The sequence below is a fragment of the Lolium rigidum genome, chromosome 1, assembly GCF_022539505.1.
Source record: "Lolium rigidum isolate FL_2022 chromosome 1, APGP_CSIRO_Lrig_0.1, whole genome shotgun sequence".
In the NCBI taxonomy this organism is placed as follows: Eukaryota; Viridiplantae; Streptophyta; class Magnoliopsida; order Poales; family Poaceae; genus Lolium; species Lolium rigidum.
In genome coordinates, this window is record NC_061508.1 from 21279143 (window position 1) to 21302103 (window position 22961).

General features: G+C 47.0%; 1 protein-coding gene and 1 pseudogene across 1 annotated transcript; both read left to right on the forward strand.

The window, feature by feature from the left end:
- Nucleotides 1–1133: 1133 nt before the first annotated feature.
- LOC124685035 (probable cinnamyl alcohol dehydrogenase 5) lies at nucleotides 1134–5288 on the forward strand. Its single transcript, XM_047219316.1, has 4 exons — nucleotides 1134–1323; nucleotides 3902–4529; nucleotides 4630–4783; nucleotides 4879–5288. Exons 1-4 carry the CDS (start codon nucleotides 1211–1213, stop codon nucleotides 5094–5096), a joined length of 1113 nt encoding a protein of 370 aa, XP_047075272.1. The 5' UTR covers nucleotides 1134–1210; the 3' UTR covers nucleotides 5097–5288.
- Nucleotides 5289–9394: 4106 nt separating this feature from the next.
- LOC124668961 lies at nucleotides 9395–13251 on the forward strand (annotated as a pseudogene).
- The last annotated feature ends 9710 nt before the right edge of the window (nucleotides 13252–22961 follow it).

Sequence of the window (22961 nt, forward strand, 5' to 3'; positions counted from 1 at the left end):
CAAGAGCGCCAACTTCGCTAGCAGGGGAAGAAGGAGGCCCGGGACGTCAGCCTCGTCCGCCTCGAGGCACGGGATGCTGTGGAACGCGTCGCCGCGCACGAGCGTGAGTTGAGCGGCAAGCGGACCATCACGCCGGAGGAGTCCGAGCGCGCCCGCACCCTCGCAGCGAGGACAGATAGGAGGAGGACGGCTGCGGAGGAACGCTAGAGGAAAGTCGCAGCCGGGCCACCCAGCTGGTAACAGCGGTCATCCGTTTTTGGGATGCGTTCGCACACTAGGTAACGATTTTATCGGGTTCGACCTATCCTGAAACGCCAGCGCGGGATGGATCTCCGTGTTACATACCACACATGCATAGTCCTTTTTGGTGGCATGAAAAGGGAAAAACAGATACGGCATCGCACAAACAGCCGTGTGCTAGTGAATTGAATTACACACGCCAGGTGCGTGTAGCTGGAGAATGCATGTTTCGTGTCCTGGGATGCACTTTACGGTTGGCACGGTCCACACCGGGCTGGGCCTGGCGGCGGGCGCCACTGTTCACACGCCCACGGCGGCGGCGCCGCGCGGTAACTAGAACCGTCGCGTACGTTTGCCGGCACCGGTAGATCGAGATTCGAGCAGGATCGCGCGCAGACGCTGACGCCATCGCTCTCCCAGCCGTGTTCTTGGGGCAAAAGATACGGAAGAATGGAAGATCAATAACCTGTTACATTCCGTACATACATGGTCAGTTATTGGCTTGAAAAGGGGTAAAAAGACTAGCTAGCAAGCTAGCCGTGTATCACACCACAAGCGTCTGTGTGTGTGTGTGGCTGGAGCATGCTCCGTCTCGTCACGCACGGTCCATACTGACAGAGCAACGGTTCACACACACACACGCACACACGCACACACGCACACACGGTAATTCGTAATCGTAATCGTACTCGTACTCGTACTCGTACGCAGCGCTAGCCACAACAAGTCCAGAACCTTCCCGTCGCATATCGATCCGTCTCGGCCCCGTTCGGTTCGATCGGATCGCGCGCGGACGCGCGCCTGACTCTGACGGAGTCCCACCCGGCAGCGAGGCGCGGGCCGGCTATAAAACCGCGCCCTGGCCGGCGACTCTCCCTTGCCTCTTCATCGCCTCCAACGTCTTCCCTTAACCGGCCGCACCTACGCTGCAGCACCACCACGCACACACACACCAGTTAGCCGGAACCGGATGGCACCCACGGCGGCGGAGCAGACGGAGCACCACCACCACACGAGGAAGGCGGTGGGTCTGGCGGCGCGCGACGACGCCGGCCACCTCTCCCCGCTCGCCATCACACGGAGGTACGTAATAGCGCTCCTCCTCCTCCTCTCCTAGCGTCTCTACTCCAACACGAATCTAGCTAGGTAGTAGCGATAGGTTTTCTTTTGACCACCTGCGCCGCGCGCCTCACAAAGGCTGCGCCGCCACCGGCCGCCGGTACGGCCGGTGCTCGCTTAGATTCCCAGCCCCCCTGCTATCGTTATTCGTACGTACGCCCGCGGCCCCTTGTTGCCTGCATGCTTCCGTTATGTTGGGATATTTTATCCTCCACTAAATCGTCGTCTAGCTACCTAGCCCTCATCGTACCTCCAAATCCAGCCTGCCGGATCTCCTCTGACCACCGGGATCCTCCCGTATCTTCAACGTGACGCCCCTACACTTCCTGCTTGTCTTGCAGATTTACACACACGGCAATTACCGGAGTATCTTCCTAGATTTTTTTTTCGATAAGGATCTTCCTAGATATAGCATGTGAATCTCTGTACTACTACTGTTTGTCAAGCAAAATTAACATTGACAACAGTGTTTTTGTTGGGGGCAGCGGAATCTTTGACGCCTCTTTTTGCCTCTCAAGACATGTCACCCTCACTAGTTAGTGTGCCAGCTGGTAGTACTACGTACGATGCTCCCTCCCTCCGTAATTATTCAACCTTTTTGCTCTCTTTTTATAAAGTCAAACCTTTTAAATCTGACCAGATATCTGCTAAAAAATTAGCAGACATGCAATACATCAAACCAGTAGTACTCCCTCTGTTTAAAATTACCTGGGTTTATTCAAATAAAGTCAAACTCTGTAAAATTCAATTAAATATTTAGAAAAATCTATCAGCACCTGTAGTATAAAATTATGCTCCCTCTGTTTGTAAAAAAGCTAAAAATTGGAAAGCTTTTTTAGAAACAGAAAACGTATGTGTTTGACTTTGACATTATGAATGTTGAGTATTTTTCCTCTAATCTTGATCAAATTATGGCTTGAATAGAGGGGACCATTTATTAGTATGAAACTACATAAATTTGTAAAATACTCAACAAAATTTAAGATGGGTCAGTGATAGCACTAACTTAGATTTTCATAAATGCCACTGCTTTTCAATAGAGCATGAAGTTTCCAAATTTTTGTTGTGACATTTCCAAGTTTCCAAAAAATGCAAACTAAAATTTTAGACATTCATTGTGTTGTGTCTTGTGCTGTTGTGCATCTGTGAAGTTTCATCCAAAAATATGTCAAAATGTGGCCTACACAAAAAGAACAAATGATCTGTAAATAGTACGTGACACTATTTACGTACGTCTTCTCTTTTTTACACAGGCCACATTTTGACATATTTTTGGATGAAACTTCACAGATGCACAAAACACAACACAATGTATGTCTAGAATTTTAGTTTGCATTTTTTGGAAACTTAGAAGTATCACAACAAAAAATGGGGTGCGGACGCAACTAGTTGCAAATGAGAGTTTCCCATGAAGCAGGACAAATTTATTCGTGTGGCTTTAATAGAGGGAGCAGTGTTCTGGTTCAACTCACCCTGCATGTGTGTCTTCATCCCTTTTGCTCTAACTATCTGTGGTGTCAATTGAGTGTCCCACGTGCATGTGGGCCAAACTTGAACCTAGAAATTGACATGCTCCCACTGCCCGGCGCGGAGTATCTTTGTGCTTTGTTACCCTTATTGTTGCTACGTACTACAGTGTTTAGATTGGAACTTCATAATCAAAAGAACTTAGTTTCCTACAAATTTTTGCTAACCAATATAATGAGCAATCAAACTTCTATATCTGTGGCAAATAACTAATCCATTATAGTTACAGTTTAGATGCAGACGCCAGTGTTTCTTCCCCTTTTCGGAAAAAAAGCTATGCCATAATAAGTGTTGGAAATTTAATAAAGGGGTACTACGAATTTGAACTAAAAAGTGTCAAAAATTCACTAAGAAAGTACGTAGTACAAATTTAAACTAAGATTCCGACACTTATTAGGATCGGAGAGAGTAAGTAGCAAACTACTACTCCATCCATCCTAAAACACGTGATTTAACTTTGTCTAGATACGGATAGAAAGTTGGGATACATCCGTATCTAAAAAAAATAACGCACTTATTTTAGAGGAAGGAGGGAGTATTTCAACCTTGGTTTTAAACGGAATCTACAAAGTGAATACATGGATTGTACAAGTGGGCTGACCGTGTCCATTATGTACTCGTACTTTGGCAGTTGGAAAGCAAAGGCTGGTGTAATTTGTAGGTGGTTCTAGGCTTCTAGCTGTTTCATGGCGTTATCACAGCCGTGCCAGTGTGCTCAGGGCCGTACATAAGTTGCTTGGTGTATGTGTCGATATAGGATTTGCCGTCTTACAATTTTGCTTTCCAAATTATTTTCTGTAAAAGAGATCGATGTGAACTTCTCTGTCGAGTAAACTGAAATTGTCTGAATAAATATAACTCGGCAGATTATGTTTATCGTTTGCATGCGTAACAGGCTACACAAATTGCTCGAGTCAGCAGCGAGTTGTGCTCACAACGAATCCATTAGCAAAAATACTATAGTAGCACATCGTTTCTTTTTTCATGACGTTTCTGTTTCTTCCTAACTTTTCAGGAGCACCGGAGACGACGATGTGGTGATAAAGATTTTGTACTGCGGAATCTGCCACTCTGACCTGCACGCCCTGAAGAACGACTGGAAGAACTCAAGGTACCCGATGATCCCCGGGCACGAGATCGCCGGCGAGGTCACGGAGGTGGGCAAGAATGTGAGCAAGTTCAAGGCCGGCGACCGCGTGGGCGTCGGGTGCATGGTGAACTCGTGCCGGTCGTGCGAGAGCTGCGACAAGGGCTTCGAGAACCACTGCCCCGGCATGATCCTCACCTACAACTCGGTCGACGTCGACGGCACCGTCACCTACGGCGGCTACTCCAGCATGGTGGTGGTGCACGAGCGGTTCGTGGTCCGGTTCCCCGACGCCATGCCGCTGGACAAGGGCGCGCCGCTGCTGTGCGCCGGCATCACCGTGTACAGCCCCATGAAGTACCACGGGCTCAACGTTCCCGGGCTGCACCTCGGCGTGCTGGGGCTGGGCGGGCTGGGCCACGTTGCGGTCAAGTTCGGCAAGGCCTTCGGAATGAAAGTGACGGTGATCAGCTCGTCGCCGGGGAAGAAGGAGGAGGCCCTAGGGCGGCTGGGCGCCGACGCGTTCATCCTCAGCAAGGACGCCGACGAGATGAAGGTAGGCGGACCCGCTGGTTCAGGTTACTTCCCCTGTCCGGTGCAGAAGAAAGAGGAACTTGAGGGTTCATGTTTGTTTTGCTTTGGTGATGTCTTTGCAGGCTGCGATGAGCACCATGGATGGCATCATAAACACGGTGTCTGCAAACATCCCCCTGACCCCTCTCTTCGGGCTGCTCAAGCCCAACGGCAAGATGATCATGGTCGGCCTCCCCGAGAAGCCCATCGAGATTCCTCCCTTCGTTCTAGTTGCCAGTAAGTCTTAGGATCTCTTGCATTAAGGAGAAATCTTGCACTGATCGATCACAGAAATGAGATAGCATCCTGATGAACATTGTACGTGTGTGCAGCGAATAAGACCCTGGCCGGGAGCATCATCGGCGGCATGAGCGACACGCAGGAGATGCTGGACCTCGCGGCGAAGCACGGCGTGACCGCCGACATCGAGGTGGTCGGCGCGGAGTATGTGAACACGGCCTTGGAGCGCCTTGCCAAGAACGACGTCAGGTATCGCTTCGTCATCGACATCGGCAACACCCTCGACAAGGCTGCGGCCACCACCGAGTGAACGTACTCAGCACTGCTTACGATCTACAGTACGTTGGTCCACTGTTAGTGCTCCGTAGTAAACAATAAACGATATAAACTCTTGTCATCTGGTGCATTGGTGTAGACATGGTTGTTTGCGAGGAAACTGAGTTGAAGGATGGATGGATAAGTCTGCTTCTTGCCGTGTTAATGGATTACCTACTTAGCTTCACTGCAATTAACAAATTAAGAAACGACACACCCAAAATACTGTTTCGTCAGTTTTCTTGGATTACACAAGTCGTTATGGTTGGGTGTCAGTGTGTCACAGATAATCATACTATGATATTGTGGAAGATTTTTTTTTTGCGGCAAATCAGTGGGTTTTCCCACTATGTATATTTATAAATTTTCAACCAGTCATGAGGTACAAAGGGATGTTGCTAGAGGATAGCAACAAGAAGCTAGCTAAAAGACCATAGGCTTAAAAAGGAGAGAAAACAAAAAAAAACTGCTATAGCTATCGAAATCTCTCAACCCAAATTTTAAGACCAGCATAAGACTTTCTAGAAGCTTTATGAATAAGAAGACCTAGCTCATCTTTACCTTTTCCTGCACCTGTAAAGATTGAGGGTGCATCCCTTGAATATAAAATTATTCCTGGTCATCCACATAGTCTATGTAGTCAAAATAATCATTTCCATGAAGGACACTTTTAATGCATTTTTGAGACTTGGTATGATACTCTAAATGTCAACATCCTGGAAGATCTTTTCACTCCTTTGGAAGCACAAGAAAACATTTCAGCTCCTTTTACTAAGGAAGATATTGACAAGGTGATTCAGAGAATTCCTTTAGACACTACAGAAAGTCACAAGGTGCCGACGGTGCAATCTTGTGTGACGGCTTTTTATCGGGTAAGCCAGCACCGGTACCGAGCCCGGCAGCCCACCAGCTAGGCTGTTGGCACATCCTCTAGTGTCGGCTGCCAACGTTGGCATAAGTTGGCCCGTCGGGCATCAACTCCCCTGTTGGCATAGGTCTAGCGCATGGATCGTCGTGATAGCGGGGCAACGGCGTCATCCTATGCCGACGGCCTGGCCGTCGGCCCAGCTTGCCAGCGCTATGCCGACGGCATTGCCATCAGCACATGCTAGTTTTTTTTTCTTTTTTCTACATGCCAAATTGTATATGTATATATACTCATTTACTTATTACTTCCAATTATTTTAATGTGGTTATATTTTGCTCATCAATTGTACGGATTTGTACCCTCCGAGAAATTGCTAATTGATGGAAGCATGCGGGAGATTGAGAGAGATACGATGGTTGAATGGGATGTACGAGGTTGAAGCGGAGGTCGACATCACCGTTGGTGTTGCAGCGCTTAGAGGATCGCTGGAGAAGAAGTGGGAGAAACAGGCGGATGCTCTGTATTGCAACGGTCGAATGAACTGGCTCCGGCGCGGCGCGGGGACGAGATGGTCTCTCTTCTAGAAGCGGGTCCCACGAAGTAAGGTGGACAAGCAGTGAGCACCACCATTGCTGAGGTGGATAAGTTTTGGGTCCCGCTTAGCCAATGCAATTTGAACTGATTCGTGGCGGAGAGGGGTCGCGGTACTTGTCCCGTCCAGAGTACATTGCATCCTTTCCCTTTCTTGGATCTGACGGTGGCGTCTTTGATGGTACGGGGATCGGATTTGATGTTCTCTGGCTTTCCTTCTGCATTCCGAAGATCCGGTTCGCGATTCGTCATCTCGGTGGTGATTGGCGTGGGCGTCCTTCTGCGCGGTGGAGACGCAATGCTCCGGGTTAGACTCTAACTTGCGCGAAGTGTCTGCCTTGCTCTGCTGCCTTACTGCTGAAGCAACGAGTGTGCGAACATAGTCGATGTCAATCTCCTTGTTGTTTTTCTTCAAGATCTCCGCAGCCTTCGTCATATTGTCCTTTGCGGTTGCGAATGGCTGCTGCTCCGTTGGAGTTGCGAAGGTGATCCTGCGAGGAGCTATCAACTCACGCCGGACCTTTTCGACCTCCTGATGAGCTTCAACGATCTTGTCCTCCCAATGCTTTCGAAGTTCCTTGACTTTTGCCAGTCCTTCGTCCACCTCCTGCTCACGCTGGATGAAGTCTTCCACAAAGACTACGGCGTGCTTCCTTTCCTCCAGCATAGCGGCTGCGGTGTCCTTAAACTTCTTGGCTGTGGCCAACAGCTCCACTCTCTTAGCTTCTAATGCTTCTACGTCTTCGGGAGTGATTGGTTTGTTAAGAATATCCGAGCGATAAACCGCATCCATGCTCGCTTGTGCGACCATCTCTTCAGGCGACAGGAGATCCTCCGAGGAAGAATCCCTGCGGGGTCGCTCCCGCGACATTGGAGATCCCTGATGGGATGGCTGGGGGTCGGATTGGGTGCCTGCCTCTTCTGATCCGTGTTCTCCGAGTGCCGCTACGGTCGCAAGTACCTGCTTTGGCTGGGCGGAGTCAACTTCAGGCTGACCACCGTATCCATATTCCTTCACCTTGCGATCGAACTCTTCAGTGTCCATGGATTGGGTGTCTCCGGAAATTGGGCTTAGGTTGCCCAAAATCGACTCTTCAACCGGATCTCCGCTTTCTCCGACAGCCTCTTGCTGATCCGGAGCAGCGTTGTTTTCCGGGGCCACGATCTGCTCGGGACCGGCTCCGACGTCTTGAGGGGCGGTTCCGGCGGTATGGGCCAAGAAGTGCACGAAGTGACACATTTGCTTCTCTAACACCTGGGAGACCCAGGCGGATCTGCATTGGTCTTCCACCTTTATTTCCTGCTCGGGGGCGGATTGGGTGGTTTTTGATTTTTTCAGATCTAAGCCGGAATCTTCGCTAGGAAGTTCCTGTGTCTCAGATCAGATCTTCGCGACTGCGTCCTGCTCAGCGGCGGTCGCGTTAGCGCTACTTACCAGTGGGTTTCCGTCGGAATCGACGGTTTCCCCGATGAAGATGTGTATGCCGCCAACTGGGATGATGGAGAGCTTGACAGGGTCGGTTTTAGCCGGAATCCAACACTCATCCGGAGGGACGATTGGCAGATTTCCGGCGTAAAGGACACGCCCCACGGCGATGGTGTCGTCGTAGCTTCCCGTGGCGGAACCCTCCCGGTTCCGGCCTCCGGACGCCGCAGGCCCCACGGTGGGCGCCAACTGTCGTTGCCTAATCGACGGTACCTCGGAGGAGGGATCCTCATGAGGGGGAGAAGAAGTAGGGGCCATAGGGCGGAGTGCTCTCGGGACGGTGGTACGCGATTTACCCAGCTTCGGAACACCTGCACGAAGGCAAGGCCTACTGCTGCATGTCTGGAATTATCTGGGCGCTTTCGCATTGTTACAATGAGTTGTGGTTGTGCCTCTAGGGCTCCCAGGATCCGGCTTATAAAGACGCACGGATCTAGGGTTTACACGGAGAGTCCTAGCCGGATTACAGATAGCCTAACTACGGTACAATATCTTGCCGTGCACGTCACGGATCCGCCTTCCATATACGTCATACTGGATCCGGGTCCCTCATGGGCCTCCATGGATCCGGGTTCCTCCTAATGTCGGTACGGATCCGGCTTACTAATCCTGGGCCGGACTTCTTCCTTCATGATCAACAGCAACTGGGCCGCCCGATGGGCCACATGCCTCATCACCGTCTGTGGGCCACCCGGGCTTGCCGGATCTTAGGCACTGTCGATGGTACACCCATGAAGTATACCCACAACAAGCCGTCTACTGTCTCCTGTTGTTTAACAGATATGTCGCACTGCAACTATTTACCCCACCAACGACGTCGCATCCTAGCTATTTGCAGCAAAAACGTTGCTTCACGTCCAATAGCGTGAAAAGATGTCGCACAGGAGCTATTCACCTGAATATAATGGAAATCAAATGTTTGAGGTATTTTATGATGATATATTTTATTTGGAGGGGTCACGTTTAACATAGCTAGCCAGCCGTGTATCCCATCACAATTCACAAGTGTGTGTGGCTAGGGAATGATTCGTCCCGGCATGCACGGTGCACACCGGGCCGGACAGCGTCACTGTTCACATGCCCGCACAGCCACAACCGTCACGGGCCGGTGGTGGATCGGGTATTCGATTTGGATCGCGGGCGGCCGCTGACGCCAGCCCGAGCGTGGCCCACCAAGCAGTGAGGCGCGGGCCGCGGCTATAAAGAGCAGCGAGCCTCTCCCTTGCCATGCGTCGCCTCCAACACCTTGCCATATATATCGGTCACCCGTACGTTGCAGCACGACGCAGAGAACGGAGGGTGCGCTCGACGAGTTTCTGGCCTGCCGGATCGCGCGCGAGCCGTGAGGATGTCACCCACGGCGGCGGACCACACGAGGACGGCGGTAGGTCTGGCGGCGCTCGACGCCTCCGGCCACCTCTCCCCGCTCGCCATCACCCGGAGGTACGCCGTACGTGCCCCATATCCTAGGCCTCGATCGATCGTATTGTAGCCTCTCGTGTGTGTGTGTCCGCCCGTCCGGTACGTGTGACCACCACGCGCCATCGATACCAAGGCCGCGCCCCGGCCGCCGGCCGTCGTGCGAGCGTGGCCGGGTTGGATCCGGAGACACTGGCGGTGCTCTCTCCGCCGTCCGCCCGTCCGGTCCGGTTGGTGCTCGCTACATTTCCCCCCCTGAAATTCCTCCCTCTCCTAGGCAGAGTACGTACGCCCCCTGCATGCTTCTGTGGAATAACTTATTCTCCAGAAGTTGTCGTCTAGCTACGGCGATGCATGGCTACCTTATTTCGAATTTATGCCAAATTAAGAGCAAATTCCACATTTTTGCTCCCTAGCTATGTGAGACTGATCATCGCATTTAGTGAAAATTCCCTGTAGTACCCCAATCAGTGAAACTTGTTTCTGATTTTACCCTTTCTAAACCTGTATCCAACATTCATAGTGCATCGGTGGGCACAAGGCCATCACACGGCAATGGGGCCTTGGTACTTGGTACTCAATGTGCCGAAGCACGAGTTAGAAAGCTGTTGCTAATGCCGTGAGTTCAATCTGTACATGATGGGTAGATATGCATCCACATGGGTATGTGTGTGGTGCGATCGACAAGCTACGGCTCAACCTAGCGGGCATGTTGTCATTGCTAGAAATGGGCTAAATGTTTTTAAAAAGGTAAAATATGAGACAAGATTCACTAAACAGGGTAATCAGGATAAAATTTCAATAAATGAGTTAATTAGCGTTAGTACAAATGTTTGTTATTAACTGGTAGAAACTGAAATTTACTCTGAAATTAAGTAGCGTGACTCCGTCCGCGAGCAATCATACACCCCTGGATGATTCTAGTGCTCCCTTCGACCCTAAGTACTCGTCACGAATTTAGATAAAAAATATAGGATAAAATATTTATAAATTCATTGAACCCGTGACAAGTATTTGTGTGACCAACAGTCTTGCAGAAACTGCTTGGCTTTATCCCATTTGTTTCGATGCAGATTCTAAATATTGTCTAATGAATTTACACACGGTGCTGATCAGTGTATTTTCCTAGATGGTACTGAATTAATATTTCTCCATCAAATTAACATTGGCATCAATGTTTCTTTTGGGGCTATCTTTGACGCCTCTGTTGGTTGTGAAGACATGTCACTATCAATTAGTGCCAGCTGGTAGTACACTGATACCGGTGTACTGTTTTTTTTTTTGAAACAAGGCAAAAGATTTGCCATTTCATTGATAGAGAAGAAGTTTTTAAGAGTGTTACAGACCAAACATGGTCAAGGCCGCGGCCAAGACCCAAGCTAAAGGTATTACTCTCGCGGCATTACATTACCCAACGCTTTCGCCCCGGCATAGCCCCAAAGAGTCGCTTCAGTTTTTATCCTTGTGGTCACCATGTCGACGGTGGAGTGATGGTTCCGGAAGACACGCGCATTTCTCTCTTTCCAAATCTCCCAAGACACGAGCATGGCGAGCGAAGCCATCGCCTTCTTGGATTGCCCATTCTTTTGCACAAAGCATCTCCACCACTCATGAACATTTGGAGCCTCGTGCCACCTCTCCGGGTGGACATCGACGAGGCCAAGCCACTCCTTGATGTTTACCCAAACTCTTTTAGTGAAGCGGCATGTGAAGAGAAGGTGAGCCGCGGATTCTTGGACTTGATTACAAAGTTTGCAATTTCCACAATTTTGCCACCCCGGCGTTGAAGCCTATCCGCCGTCCACACTCTATTTTGGAGCACGAGCCAAGTGAATATCTTGCATTTGGGGGTAGCCCAAGGTTTCCAAACCATGGCCGGCATGGTTGAGTTTGTGAGGGCGCGGTGGTTGCTCTGATCTTGATCATTATTAGTGTTGCCATATTTTCGATTGGAGTTTTCTAATCAAAAGAGTTTAGTTTCCGATAGGTTTTTGCTGAAGGGAGAACGAATTTCAGCAATATATAATGTCTCTATGGCTCTGCAATAATTAGCTTTACTCTTCAAATTTTGATTTTTATCGAAATGATTTTTTGAGTCTGGTTTAAAAGCTATACTGGAAAGAAACACATTGATTCAAACGAATGTTATAACGATATACATTCTATCAAATATGGCTATTTCAAATTCAATACTACTCCACCCGTCCAGAAATAATTGTCTCATGTTTTTCTATGGATGTATCTACAATCAAATTGTGTCTAGAATTCTAGATACGTCCATATGTAGACAAAACTAAGACACGTATTTTTGAACGGAAGTAGTAAAAACTAATTAAATCAATGTATTAAACATTAAACAATGGGAGAAAAAGTACTAGTGTGCCTAAATGCAAACATTCCTTCAAGTATTAATCTCCAAGCAAATAAACGGTAGATCCGTGCACAAAACAAATGCCGCTCTCAAGCCAATTGTCTATAAAAATAAAACTCTGCAGAATTTTTTTTAACGTCTGCATGGTGCATGGATGGAAGGATAGACAAATTTCTCATATTTCTTCCAGGAGCACTGGAGATGACGATGTGGTGATAAAGATCCTGTACTGCGGCATCTGCCACTCTGACCTGCACGGCATCAGGAATGATTGGAAGAACGCCAGCTACCCGATGATCCCCGGGCACGAGATCGCCGGCGAGGTGACGGAGGTTGGCAAGAACGTTAGCAAGTTCAAGGCCGGCGACCGCGTGGGAGTGGGGTGCATGGTGAACTCGTGCCAGTCGTGCGAGAGCTGCGGCAAGGGCTTCGAGAACCACTGCCCCGGCATGATCTTCACCTACAACTCGGTCGACGTCGACGGTACCGTCACCTACGGAGGCTACTCCAGCATGGTGGTGGTGCACGAGCGGTTCGTGGTCCGGTTCCCCGACGCCATACCGCTGGATAAGGGCGCGCCGCTGCTGTGCGCCGGCATCACCGTGTACAGCCCCATGAAGTACCACGGGCTCAACGGTCCCGGGCTGCACCTCGGCGTGCTGGGGCTGGGCGGACTGGGCCACGTTGCGGTCAAGTTCGGCAAGGCGTTCGGGATGAAGGTGACGGTGATCAGCTCGTCGCCGGGGAAGAAGGAGGAGGCCCTGGAGCGGCTCGGCGCCGACGCGTTCGTCGTCAGCAAGGACGCCGACGAGATGAAGGTATGCGGGCACGCTGGTTCAGATCATTTCCCCTGTCCGGTGGAGACTAGAGACGAGAGAAGAAGTGGAGTCTGGAGGGTTCATGTTTGTTTTGCTTTGTTGATGATATCTTTGCAGGCTGCGATGAGCACCATGGATGGCATCATCAACACGGTGTCTGCAAACATCCCCCTGACCCCTCTCTTCGGGCTGCTCAAGCCCAACGGCAAGATGGTCATGGTCGGCCTCCCCGAGAACCCCATCGAGATTCCTCCTTCGCTCTAGTTGCCAGTAAGTCGTACGATCTCCAGGGCCCTGACGATCTCCGTAGATTGTCTTGCAAATATCATGCATTGGGCATTCTGTACGTAACTGATGCCACGTGTGGCTGTACTTACAGCGAACAAGACCCTGGCCGGGAGCTTCATCGGTGGCACGAGCGACACCCAGGAGATGCTGGACCTCGCGGCGAAGCACGGTGTGACGGCTGACATCGAGGTGATCGGCGCAGACTACGTGAACACGGCCATGGAGCGCCTTGCCAAGGCCGACGTCAGGTATCGCTTCGTCATCGACATCGGCAACACCCTTGACAAGGCTGCGGCCACCACGGAGTGAACCGTGCGGCTACATACTGCCATTGCTTACTGCCCCGTTCCAAATTAAGTGTCGGAGGTTTGGTAAGCGTTTTAGTGTTTAGGTTAGCCCATTCTTTAAAAAAGATACTCCCACTGTTTATAAAAGAATATCTTATCTTTAAATAAATTTGGATGTATCTAAGTACTACTCCCTCCATTCCATTCTATAGTGCCTATAGTTTTTTGGCACAGAAATTAGCGCAAGAGTATTCTTTATATGAGACCCCCTGACTTAACGATTTGAGATCAGAGTAAAATGAGGAAAATCGATAACTTCATAAATTAACATAACAAATCCCACAAATCTCTCTAGGTGACTCCATATATGTGCAGGCAGGTTCTACTATTAAGGAAAGAAAAACAATGTGTCCTAAATCTAAGAAATCATTGGGGTCATGCATTAGGAATCTCAAATAATTATTTCCCTTTTGTATGGATTTTTTCATGCATATCGTGTGGGAGCTGACCGGTAGAGGGGGTAATTGAAAAAAAACAAGCTACAACCTTATATTCTGAAACAAATGCTAAAAATCTATAAGCATTATAAAAAGGAACGGAGGGAGTACATGGGAGTACATAGTAAGATATATTAGATACATCTAAATCTAAATAAAGTTGAGATATACATACTTTTATGAACGGATGGAGTATATGAAACAAAGAGAGTGTATGTCGGTCTCTAACTCTCTGCTATTGTTTATTAGTACAATAATAAACAATCCAAACTCTTGCCAGTGATGCATGGAGTATTTATTGTAGACATCGTTGTTTGTGATGAGGCTAGCTCCAATGACACTACTCCCTCCGGTTCGGTTTAACAGGCGCGCACGTAGTTTAAGACAAAGTTTGACCATTAATTTGGTCAACAAAATATAAATTATATGTTTACAAAATCTATACCATTAGATTCGTATTCAAATAAGGTTTCCAACGATATAATTTTTGTGACATATATTCTATATTTTATTAACTAAAATAATGGTCAAAGCAAATTCTTGAACTACGTGCGTGCCTGTTAAACTGAACCGGAGGTAGTATTATAAGTAGTATCATGCATACCATGTTAGCAAAAATCTGATGTGGTACATCAATTAATAAGGTTAGAGATAAGGTTGGTATCATAATATGATACCGTATCATAGCACATAAACCTAGAAAACTTCATGGCAAATACATCATGTACACACATTTGCATTGAGATTCTACAAAATATTAAATTTGATAAAAAAAAAGTACGATATCATATTATGATACTATGCATTGTGGAGGTGGTATCACAAACTAGTACCATGTACATGATAGTACTAGTGTATAATACTTCCCATTGTGACTAGTCTGAAACAACTTCCTTTGGAGGATGGATTGATAACTTTGCTTCTTACCGTGATACTAAGGTAGGACGCGTTTGGTAGATCCTATGGCCTCCAGATAAGTCCGGTGGGAATGAAAAATAGTTGTTTGTATTTCTAAAGGGGACCTGCGTTGTGGCCAACACGAGTCTTAAAGCACTCCCGAGCAGGCATGGAAGAAACGCCTGAATCAGCAATTTTTCCAGGGCCAAGCTTGAGTGCGCCAAAAATCGACAACGCCGTGCGGGCGGAGCTTGGCGCGATATGCCGAGGGAAGGCAAAATTTTGGCACGTTGCACGGAAAAGCTGTGGGTGGTGGTGGGGGGTGGGGGGGTCACCTCCCAGTTTCAGTTATCTTCCCCCTTAGCCCGCACCCAAAATCCCCATTGTAGGATAACGTTGCATAGAAAACAAAAAATTTCCTACCGCGAACACGCAATCCAAGCCAAGATGCAATCTAGAAGACGGTAGCAACGAGGGGGTATCGAGTCTCACCCTTGAAGAGATTCCAAAGCCTACAAGATGAGGCTCTTGTTGCTGCGGTAGACGTTCACTTGCCGCTTGCAAAACGCGTAGAAGATCTTGATCACGATCGGTTCCGGCGCCACGAACGGGCAGCACCTCCGTACTCGGTCACACGTTCGGTTGTTGATGAAGACGACGTCCACCTCCCGTTCCGGCGGGCAGCGGAAGTAGTACCTCCTCTTGAATCCGACAAGACGACGGCGTGGTGTCGGTGGCGGTGGAGAACTCCGGCGGAGCTTCGCTAAAGCTACGCGGAAAATATGGATGAGAGGGGCGGCTAGGGTTTGGGAGGGGTGGCCAGCCACTTCAAGGGGGCGGCCAGCTTGTGGTCTTGGGGTGGCCGGCCCCCTCCCTTGGCCCCTCATTATATAGGTGGGTCCCCAAGAGTTGGTCTCCAAGTCTTCGAATAAGACCCGAACCAAAAACCTTCCATAAGGAGGGGAAACATAGCCAAGCTAGGACTCCCACCAAAGGTGGGAGTTCCACCTCCCATATGGGGGGGTGGCCGGCCCCATAAGGGGAGTCCACTTGGGACTCCTCCCCCACTAGGGTTGGCCGGCCATGGAGGTGGAGTCCCATGTGGACTCCACCTTCCTTGGTGGTTTCTTCCGGACTTTTCTAGAACCTTCTAGAACCTTCCATAGAACCTTCCGCGACATTTTAATTCACATAAAATGACATCCTATATATGAATCTTATTCTCCGGACCATTCCGGAACTCCTCGTGATGTCCGGGATCTCATCCGGACTCCGAACAAATATTCGAACTCCATTCCATATTCAAGTACTACCATTTCAACATCCAACTTTAAGTGTGTCACCCTACGGTTCGTGAACTATGCGGACATGGTTGAGTACTCACTCCGAACAATAACCAATAGCGGGATCTGGAGATCCATAATGGCTCCCACATATTCAACGATGACTTTAGTGATCGAATGAACCATTCACATATAATACCAATTCCCTTTGTCACGCGATATTTTACTTGTCCGAGGTTTGATCTTCGGTATCACTTTATACCTTGTTCAACCTCGTCTCCCGACAAGTACTCTTTACTCGTACCGTGGTATGTGGTCTCTTATGAACTTATTCATATGCTTGCAAGACATTAGACGACATTCCACCGAGAGGGCCCGGAGTATATCTATCCGTCATCGGGATGGACAAATCCCATCTGTTGATCCATATGCCTCAACTCATACTTTCCGGATACTTAATCCCACCTTTATAGCCACCCATTTACGCAGGTGGTGTTTGATGTAATCAAAGTACCTTTCCTAAGTATAAGTGATTTATATGATCTCATGGTCATAAGGACTAGGTAACTATGTATCGAAAGCTTATAGCAAATAACTTAATGACGAGATCTTATGCTACGCTTAATTTGGGTGTATCCATTACATCATTCATAAAATGATATAACCTTGTTATTAATAACATCCAATGTTCATGATTATGAAACTAATCATCCATTAATCAACAAGCTAGTTAAGAGGCATACTAGGGACTCTTTGTTGTTTACATATCACACATGTATCAATGTTTCGGTTAATACAATTATAGCATGGTATATAAACATTTATCATAAACATAAAGATATATAATAACCACTTTTATTATTGCCTCTTGGGCATATCTCCAACACCCATTCCTCCCTTCCGACAACGGAGGCGGAGGAGACGTAGATCTACCACTCTGGTTGATTCCTTGTACTCCCACGCCCTCGCCATCCTCTAGAGGAGGAGCTCGCCTTCTTGGTCTCCGGCACCAGGCTCGCACCGTCATCTGCAACTAAGACATGGGCTAATCTCCTTCTCCGACTCCACTTCATCATCTCCCATGGCTTAGGTAAACAACATTGTTCTACTCTAGTGTCTGTCTGGCCTACCAGTACATCCATTCACCTAGAACTCCCTAGAGCCGATTTGGTTGTTCCTAATCGTAGATCGATTTGATTAGGACGACCACATCCAGCTTCTACATCATGCCGCAACACTAATCGTTGTCATTCAGGCCTAGATCCTTCTGCTGCACAAGAGAACAATTAGGCGTGCTGCCTTTCCTCATCTCTCGTACAGTCCAGTGTTACCAATAGGAGGATGGCAAACCAGAACTACATCTACAACTACAACGATATCGAGTCCAGCCAAATGCTTCGGATGAGACGAGCCCTTTCTATGCACTTGTGAAAACGTTCAAAGAGAGAGGATTGCTTCAAGATAGCATCACCCCAGTCGAAGAGTAAGTAGCCATGTTTCTACATGTTGTGGGTCACAACCAGAGGTTTAGAGTGATCCATAGCACATTCTAATGATCAATGGAGACCATTTTTTGCTACTTCCAGTAGGTGTTGTTTGCAGTTGGAGAGCTAATTAAGAGGCGAAATGATCAAGCCATGAACTCACCATCCAAGAACACACCTCTCAAGATTAAGAAAAACTACATATGGTAACCATATTTCAGGGTCAGTACCAATTATGTTCTTTCATTTCATTATACAAGTGCTATGGTAAAAAAACATGACTATCTCTTTGTTGCTTCAGAGGGTTGTATTCGGACTATCGATGGTACTCATGTGACGACAAGGGTGCCCAAAGAACATTCTTCAGTGTTCTGGGGGAAGAAGCACTACACCAGCTAAAATGTGCTAGCAGTTGTGGATTTTGATCTGAAGTTCACCTATGTGCAAGTTGGCTGGGAAGGTTTTATTCATGACGCAAGCATCGTAGCTTATAACTTGTCTAGGCCTCATGGGTTGTAGGTAAGTTCTACCTAGGGGGTGCTGGATATGCTTGCTGAGCAGGGTGAAAGTGCAGGAGCACCCATGTGTGATTTTGGTAATTAATAACAATTTCTATGGACTAATGTTTGTATTGAGTTCTAACTATAGGATTTATCAATAGGCAATGCTTGAACCATATGTTAGCTTTAAGGTTGCAATAAGATGAAATGGTGTGCAAGTTTATGATGAGTTATCCCAAGGAGATATTGAGCTTGGAGCTTGCCATCCATGTGGTGTTCATGGATATCTGAAGATGCGCCGAAGAAAAGGCTCTCCATATTGGAGTATGGGGAGCAATCCGCAAGACGTCATATTGTAAGCACAATTAAGAACGGTGTTCCATCTTGTCGCGGTCAAGATCGTCATCATCTAGCTCAAGTAAATGTTCAAGGTTAAGATTTGCTCTTGATCGGGTTTCTTTCTTATCGGTCTCGTGGTTTAGTTGGGAGGCCGCTTTATAGGCTAGGCGTCATACTATCAAGAGGATCTCGAGTGAGTAACTCGGTCGTATCGTTTGGAGTGCAATCAAATCGTTGCATCTTTTCATCATCTTTCTTGGTTGTTATTTGGATCTTATTCATGTAGTGATTTAGAGCTTGTGGTTATTTTCATAACAAGAGTTAATCGAAAATGGATTTTACCTATTGCGTTTTCGATATTGGAGTTTTTCCCGGTTCTCCGTGTTAAGAGGTTTTACTCAAAAAATCATAGAAAAATATCCCCTACTTGTTTCCATATTTTGTCTTTATATCGATAGCTCTTGTCGTCCGCTTTCCAACAAAATTAGTTTTATCCCATTCAAAAATTCCAAACTCTTGATATTGCAATTTTAAGTTTGTCTTCTATTTGATTTTTATTTAAAAATAAAATAAAATGGGAGCTAGCCTGCGCTGGCCGTGTTGTGCAAGAGAGCAAAGGAAAATAAGAAGTGCAAGGCAGCTAGCTAGCTTTGGATTGGTCGTGCTGTGCAGGTTTGCAAAATGAGCTAGCTAGCTGGTTATGGCACTGGCCGTACTTGATTCTCGTTGAACGAAGATGGGCAGTTAGTTATTAAGCAATAATGTTCGAACCTGACAGAGGCGGTACAATTTATGGGGGATTTAACAGCCACAGGTGGCGCCCTGGATAGAGAGATCTAGCTACACGGGCTAGATTGTGAGCTTCTACTATTGCTTTCGTTCATGCATGAAACAAACAACAGTAAAACTGAGTGAATGCTCATTGAGCTCTCGAATAACAGATGTGTTAGAACCTCGAGAAGTATTTGCTAGATCTCTAATAACTCCTCGACAGTCCGATGTAATATTGACCTGCCGCACGTCCAAGTCCTCGGCTAGAGCTAGACCCTCCCTACAAGCTAAAGTTTCAAGAACGTCATTTGGGTCTCAAATGCCAGAAAAACTGTCCGCTGCTGCACCCATGAAGCTAGGAAAAAAATTCATTGGAGTCAGCTCTATATTATTTTCAACTCACTGGTGTCATCTTATGTAAAATAGTAGTAATTAGTGAAGAATTTTCCTACATCCATTGGGGTAGCTGACCCCAATACTAATAAGGCAGCTCCGTCTCTGCCCATGAATATGCCTTCTCCATCGAAGACGATCTTGTAGAAGCCAGAAGGTGGAGCCAGCCAGCTACTGCTAGTTGGGTTGGCCGACGCCGTGGCTGGCTGGTGGTACCGCCACACCCAGGCTTGTAGGGAAAAACCTATACACCGACCAGGTCGGTGGCTACCGGCCACCGCACACCCCCTGGTCGGGTATGGGCCAGGCCCATTTGTGGCTGTTTAGCCTCGTTTTTTCTTTTTTCTTTTTTATCTTTTCTGGTTTTTTTTTCTGTTTTCTTTTTTTTCTGTTTTCTGTTTTGTTTATATTTTTTTCAGATTCGAAAATTTTGATTTTTAAAAACTGTTCAAATTGAGAAAATGTTTAAATTAAAAAATGTTTAAATTTGAAAACTGTTTAAATTTGAAACCGTTCAAATTCGAAAACCGTTCAAATTTGAAAATTTGAAAATTGTTGAAATATGAAAATCGTTCAAATCGAAAAATCGTTCAAATTCGAAATTTGTTCATATTCAAAAAACGTTCAATTTTGAAAATTATTCGAGTTAAAAAATTGTTCAATTTTCGAATTTGAAAAATATTCAAATCCAAAAAATGTTCAAATTTAAAAACTGTTTTAATTTCAGAAAACTGTTCAAATTTTATGAAAAAAAATTCTCGAAAAAAGTTTTAAAAAGTGTTAGATTTTAAAAAACGAAAATATAAACAGAAAAGAAAAAAACAGAAAAGAAGGAAGAAAAAGGGAAAAAAAAACTCACCTGATGCAATGGGCCGCGGCCCACTAAATTACTGGATCGTGGGGGGTGTGCGGTGCCTTCCACCCACCGACCAGGTCGGTGGCGAGGAGCTCCCGGCTTGTAGTACCGCCTCTCCCTGGCCGGTGGTACCGCAGAGCTACCGGCCTGCTACCGCGCAAGGCACGCCCCTTCCTAGAAACTTTCCGTGTCCACTCGTTTGAACACTGGCAATGCATCGATAGCGCACCGGTACTACCAGCCCGGCCCACTCCTGCACCCCGCTCCAGGTCACCTCCTACCCACGCGCGCCAAGGCCGCCTCCCCCGCTCGCTGGGAAAACCTATTCATCGCTTATTAGCGACGGCGAATAACCATCGCACGTTTGAGAACATGGTGGGCAGCGGCCCATTGGCGAACGGAGCGCTACAATGTTTCCGGTTCTTCGGTGGTTAAATCTGGTTTGGTTTTCTGGTTCTCGGTTGTTTGCTTGTTTTTTATTTCTTTCAATTTCTGGTTCTTCGGTTTTCTCGTTCGATTTTTAAACATTTTAATTTTTTTAAATATTTTTGAAATATAAACATTTTTATACTTTGAGCGAATACATATTTGAACAAAAAAAATTGAGCAAAAATAATTTTGAACCAAAAAAATTGAGCGAAATTTTTATTGAACAAAAAATATTTTGAGCAAAAATTTAGTTGAACAAAAAAAAATTGAGCAAACAATATTTGTTCAAAATTAATTTTTACTCAGATTTGGAATTTTAAAGTTTTTCTTAGATTTGAAATTTGGAAAAAATGTGTCCAGGTTAAGATTTAAACCGGCCTTCGCTGTGAAGAGATCAAACGTTATAGGCATTGGGCTACGACTCATATCGTGTCGTGTACACGTTGAAGAAAAAACAATACTACTTTCGGTGAGCGAATTGCCTAATGGGCCGGCCCATGCGAGATTTTCTTCAGGCGATGCGTACAAAGACACGCTAGTGGGCGATGTATAGGCGCGCCCCCGCTCGCTCGACCCGCTCTCGCGCCGCTCACACGCGTTGACTCGCGCGTCCGTCGGCCCCCGTTGCTCCTCCCGTTTCTCTGGCCTCGCTCGCTTGCTGCCTACTTCCGCGCCACTTGCTCAGCCGCCCGCTCGCCCGCCCTGTTGCCTCGCTTGCTTCGCTGCGCGCCTGCTGCTCGCTCGCATGCGCTGCCTCGCGCGTTGCAGTAGTACCACACGCCCACTTGGCCCGTACAACCGGTCCTTTTTCTGGACTAGCCCAACGGGTGGAAAACGTGTTGAGCATGAAATGGAGCTCTTAGGTGAGCTTTCTTCTCTCTCTTCACTAGCTCTTTTCCCCCATTGCTGATATTTTGTGTGAGCTTGCAATATCTCTCCCCCTTTAATGATTTGTGTATCTATTTGAGAGAAATATAGATGAGATCTAGATTCACTCTTTGACCAATCAAAATCATCTCTTTGTGAGTAAATTCTTAAGATCTAGATCTTGGAGATTTTGGTGTTCTTCTCTTTGTTCTCCCTCTCTTATTTCCGCAATAGCTTTAGTAGTTTTGTTGGAATATAAGAGTGAAGGATTTGAGCATCTTAGTGGTGTTCCTTGCCATTGCATTTGATGCATTGGTTCGAGTTCTCCGCCGTGATACGTGGAGGTGAAAGTTCGTGAGATATTCACTTCAGAAGCTTGTTCCTCTTGGGTGTTTGGATTCTAGACAGCTTTGTGGTCTTTGTGGTGTTCTTGGTCTCTCAAATTAAATTGTGGAGATTGCCCAACCTTTGTGCGGGTTCGGTTTAGGGTTCCACAGTGGATCGAGGACTTCCCTTTTGGTGGGAAGGTTCGAGGAAAATACGGTGAGACCTTCGTGGCGTTTGGGGAGCATTGTGCCTTCACACCGCTCAACGGAAAGTAGCACTCGCAAGAGGGAAAACTTCAGGATACATCATCATCTCCGCATCACCTTGGTTATTTCTACACCCGAGTTCTTTACTTATGCACATTACTTTGTGATAGCCTTTGTGCTTCAAGTTATTTATCTACTATCATATAGTTGCTTGCTTTTCTTAGCAAAAGTTATTGGTGCACATAGATGAACCCTAGATATATAGGTTTTGTGCTTGACAAATTAAACATGAGTTTTATTTCGCATTTATTTAAGCTTTAATCGTAAAAGTTTTAAACTGCCTATTCAACCCCCTTCCTCCTCTAGGCGGCATCCGTGTCCTTTCACATGGATTCTACCCTCTTCAGAAAAACAAGGTACCATCTCAACGAGTTCAGTGCAAGGAACATGCCCCAGAATGCTAAAGAGTAGATCACTTTGAGACACTCAAGCCTTAGAGTCACAACTGAGAGGGCTTTTTCTGCTTTGAAGAATAGGTTTAAGGTCTTTGACCAAAAACCCTTCCACACTTACGAGGCTCAAGTCAAACTAGTACTTACTCGTTGCATTCTTCACAACTGGACCTTAGCTTGGGGCCAATATGACTACTTCCCACAAACTGTTGTGTCTGGAGAAGTTGAGACCAGCCATAGCGTGAAGCAAGGTGACAACGAAGCATGAAAGAAAAAGAGGTTGGAGTGTCGGGATAGAGGTAACTATGGGCAAATGCAATGTAGCGGGACAGAGGTAATGCCACAATCGAAGAAGAAGAGATGAAGAACAAACTCCCCTATATTCCTCCTTTGCTGAACTCCTTTATGATTACCGTTGTATTGTAATGTTA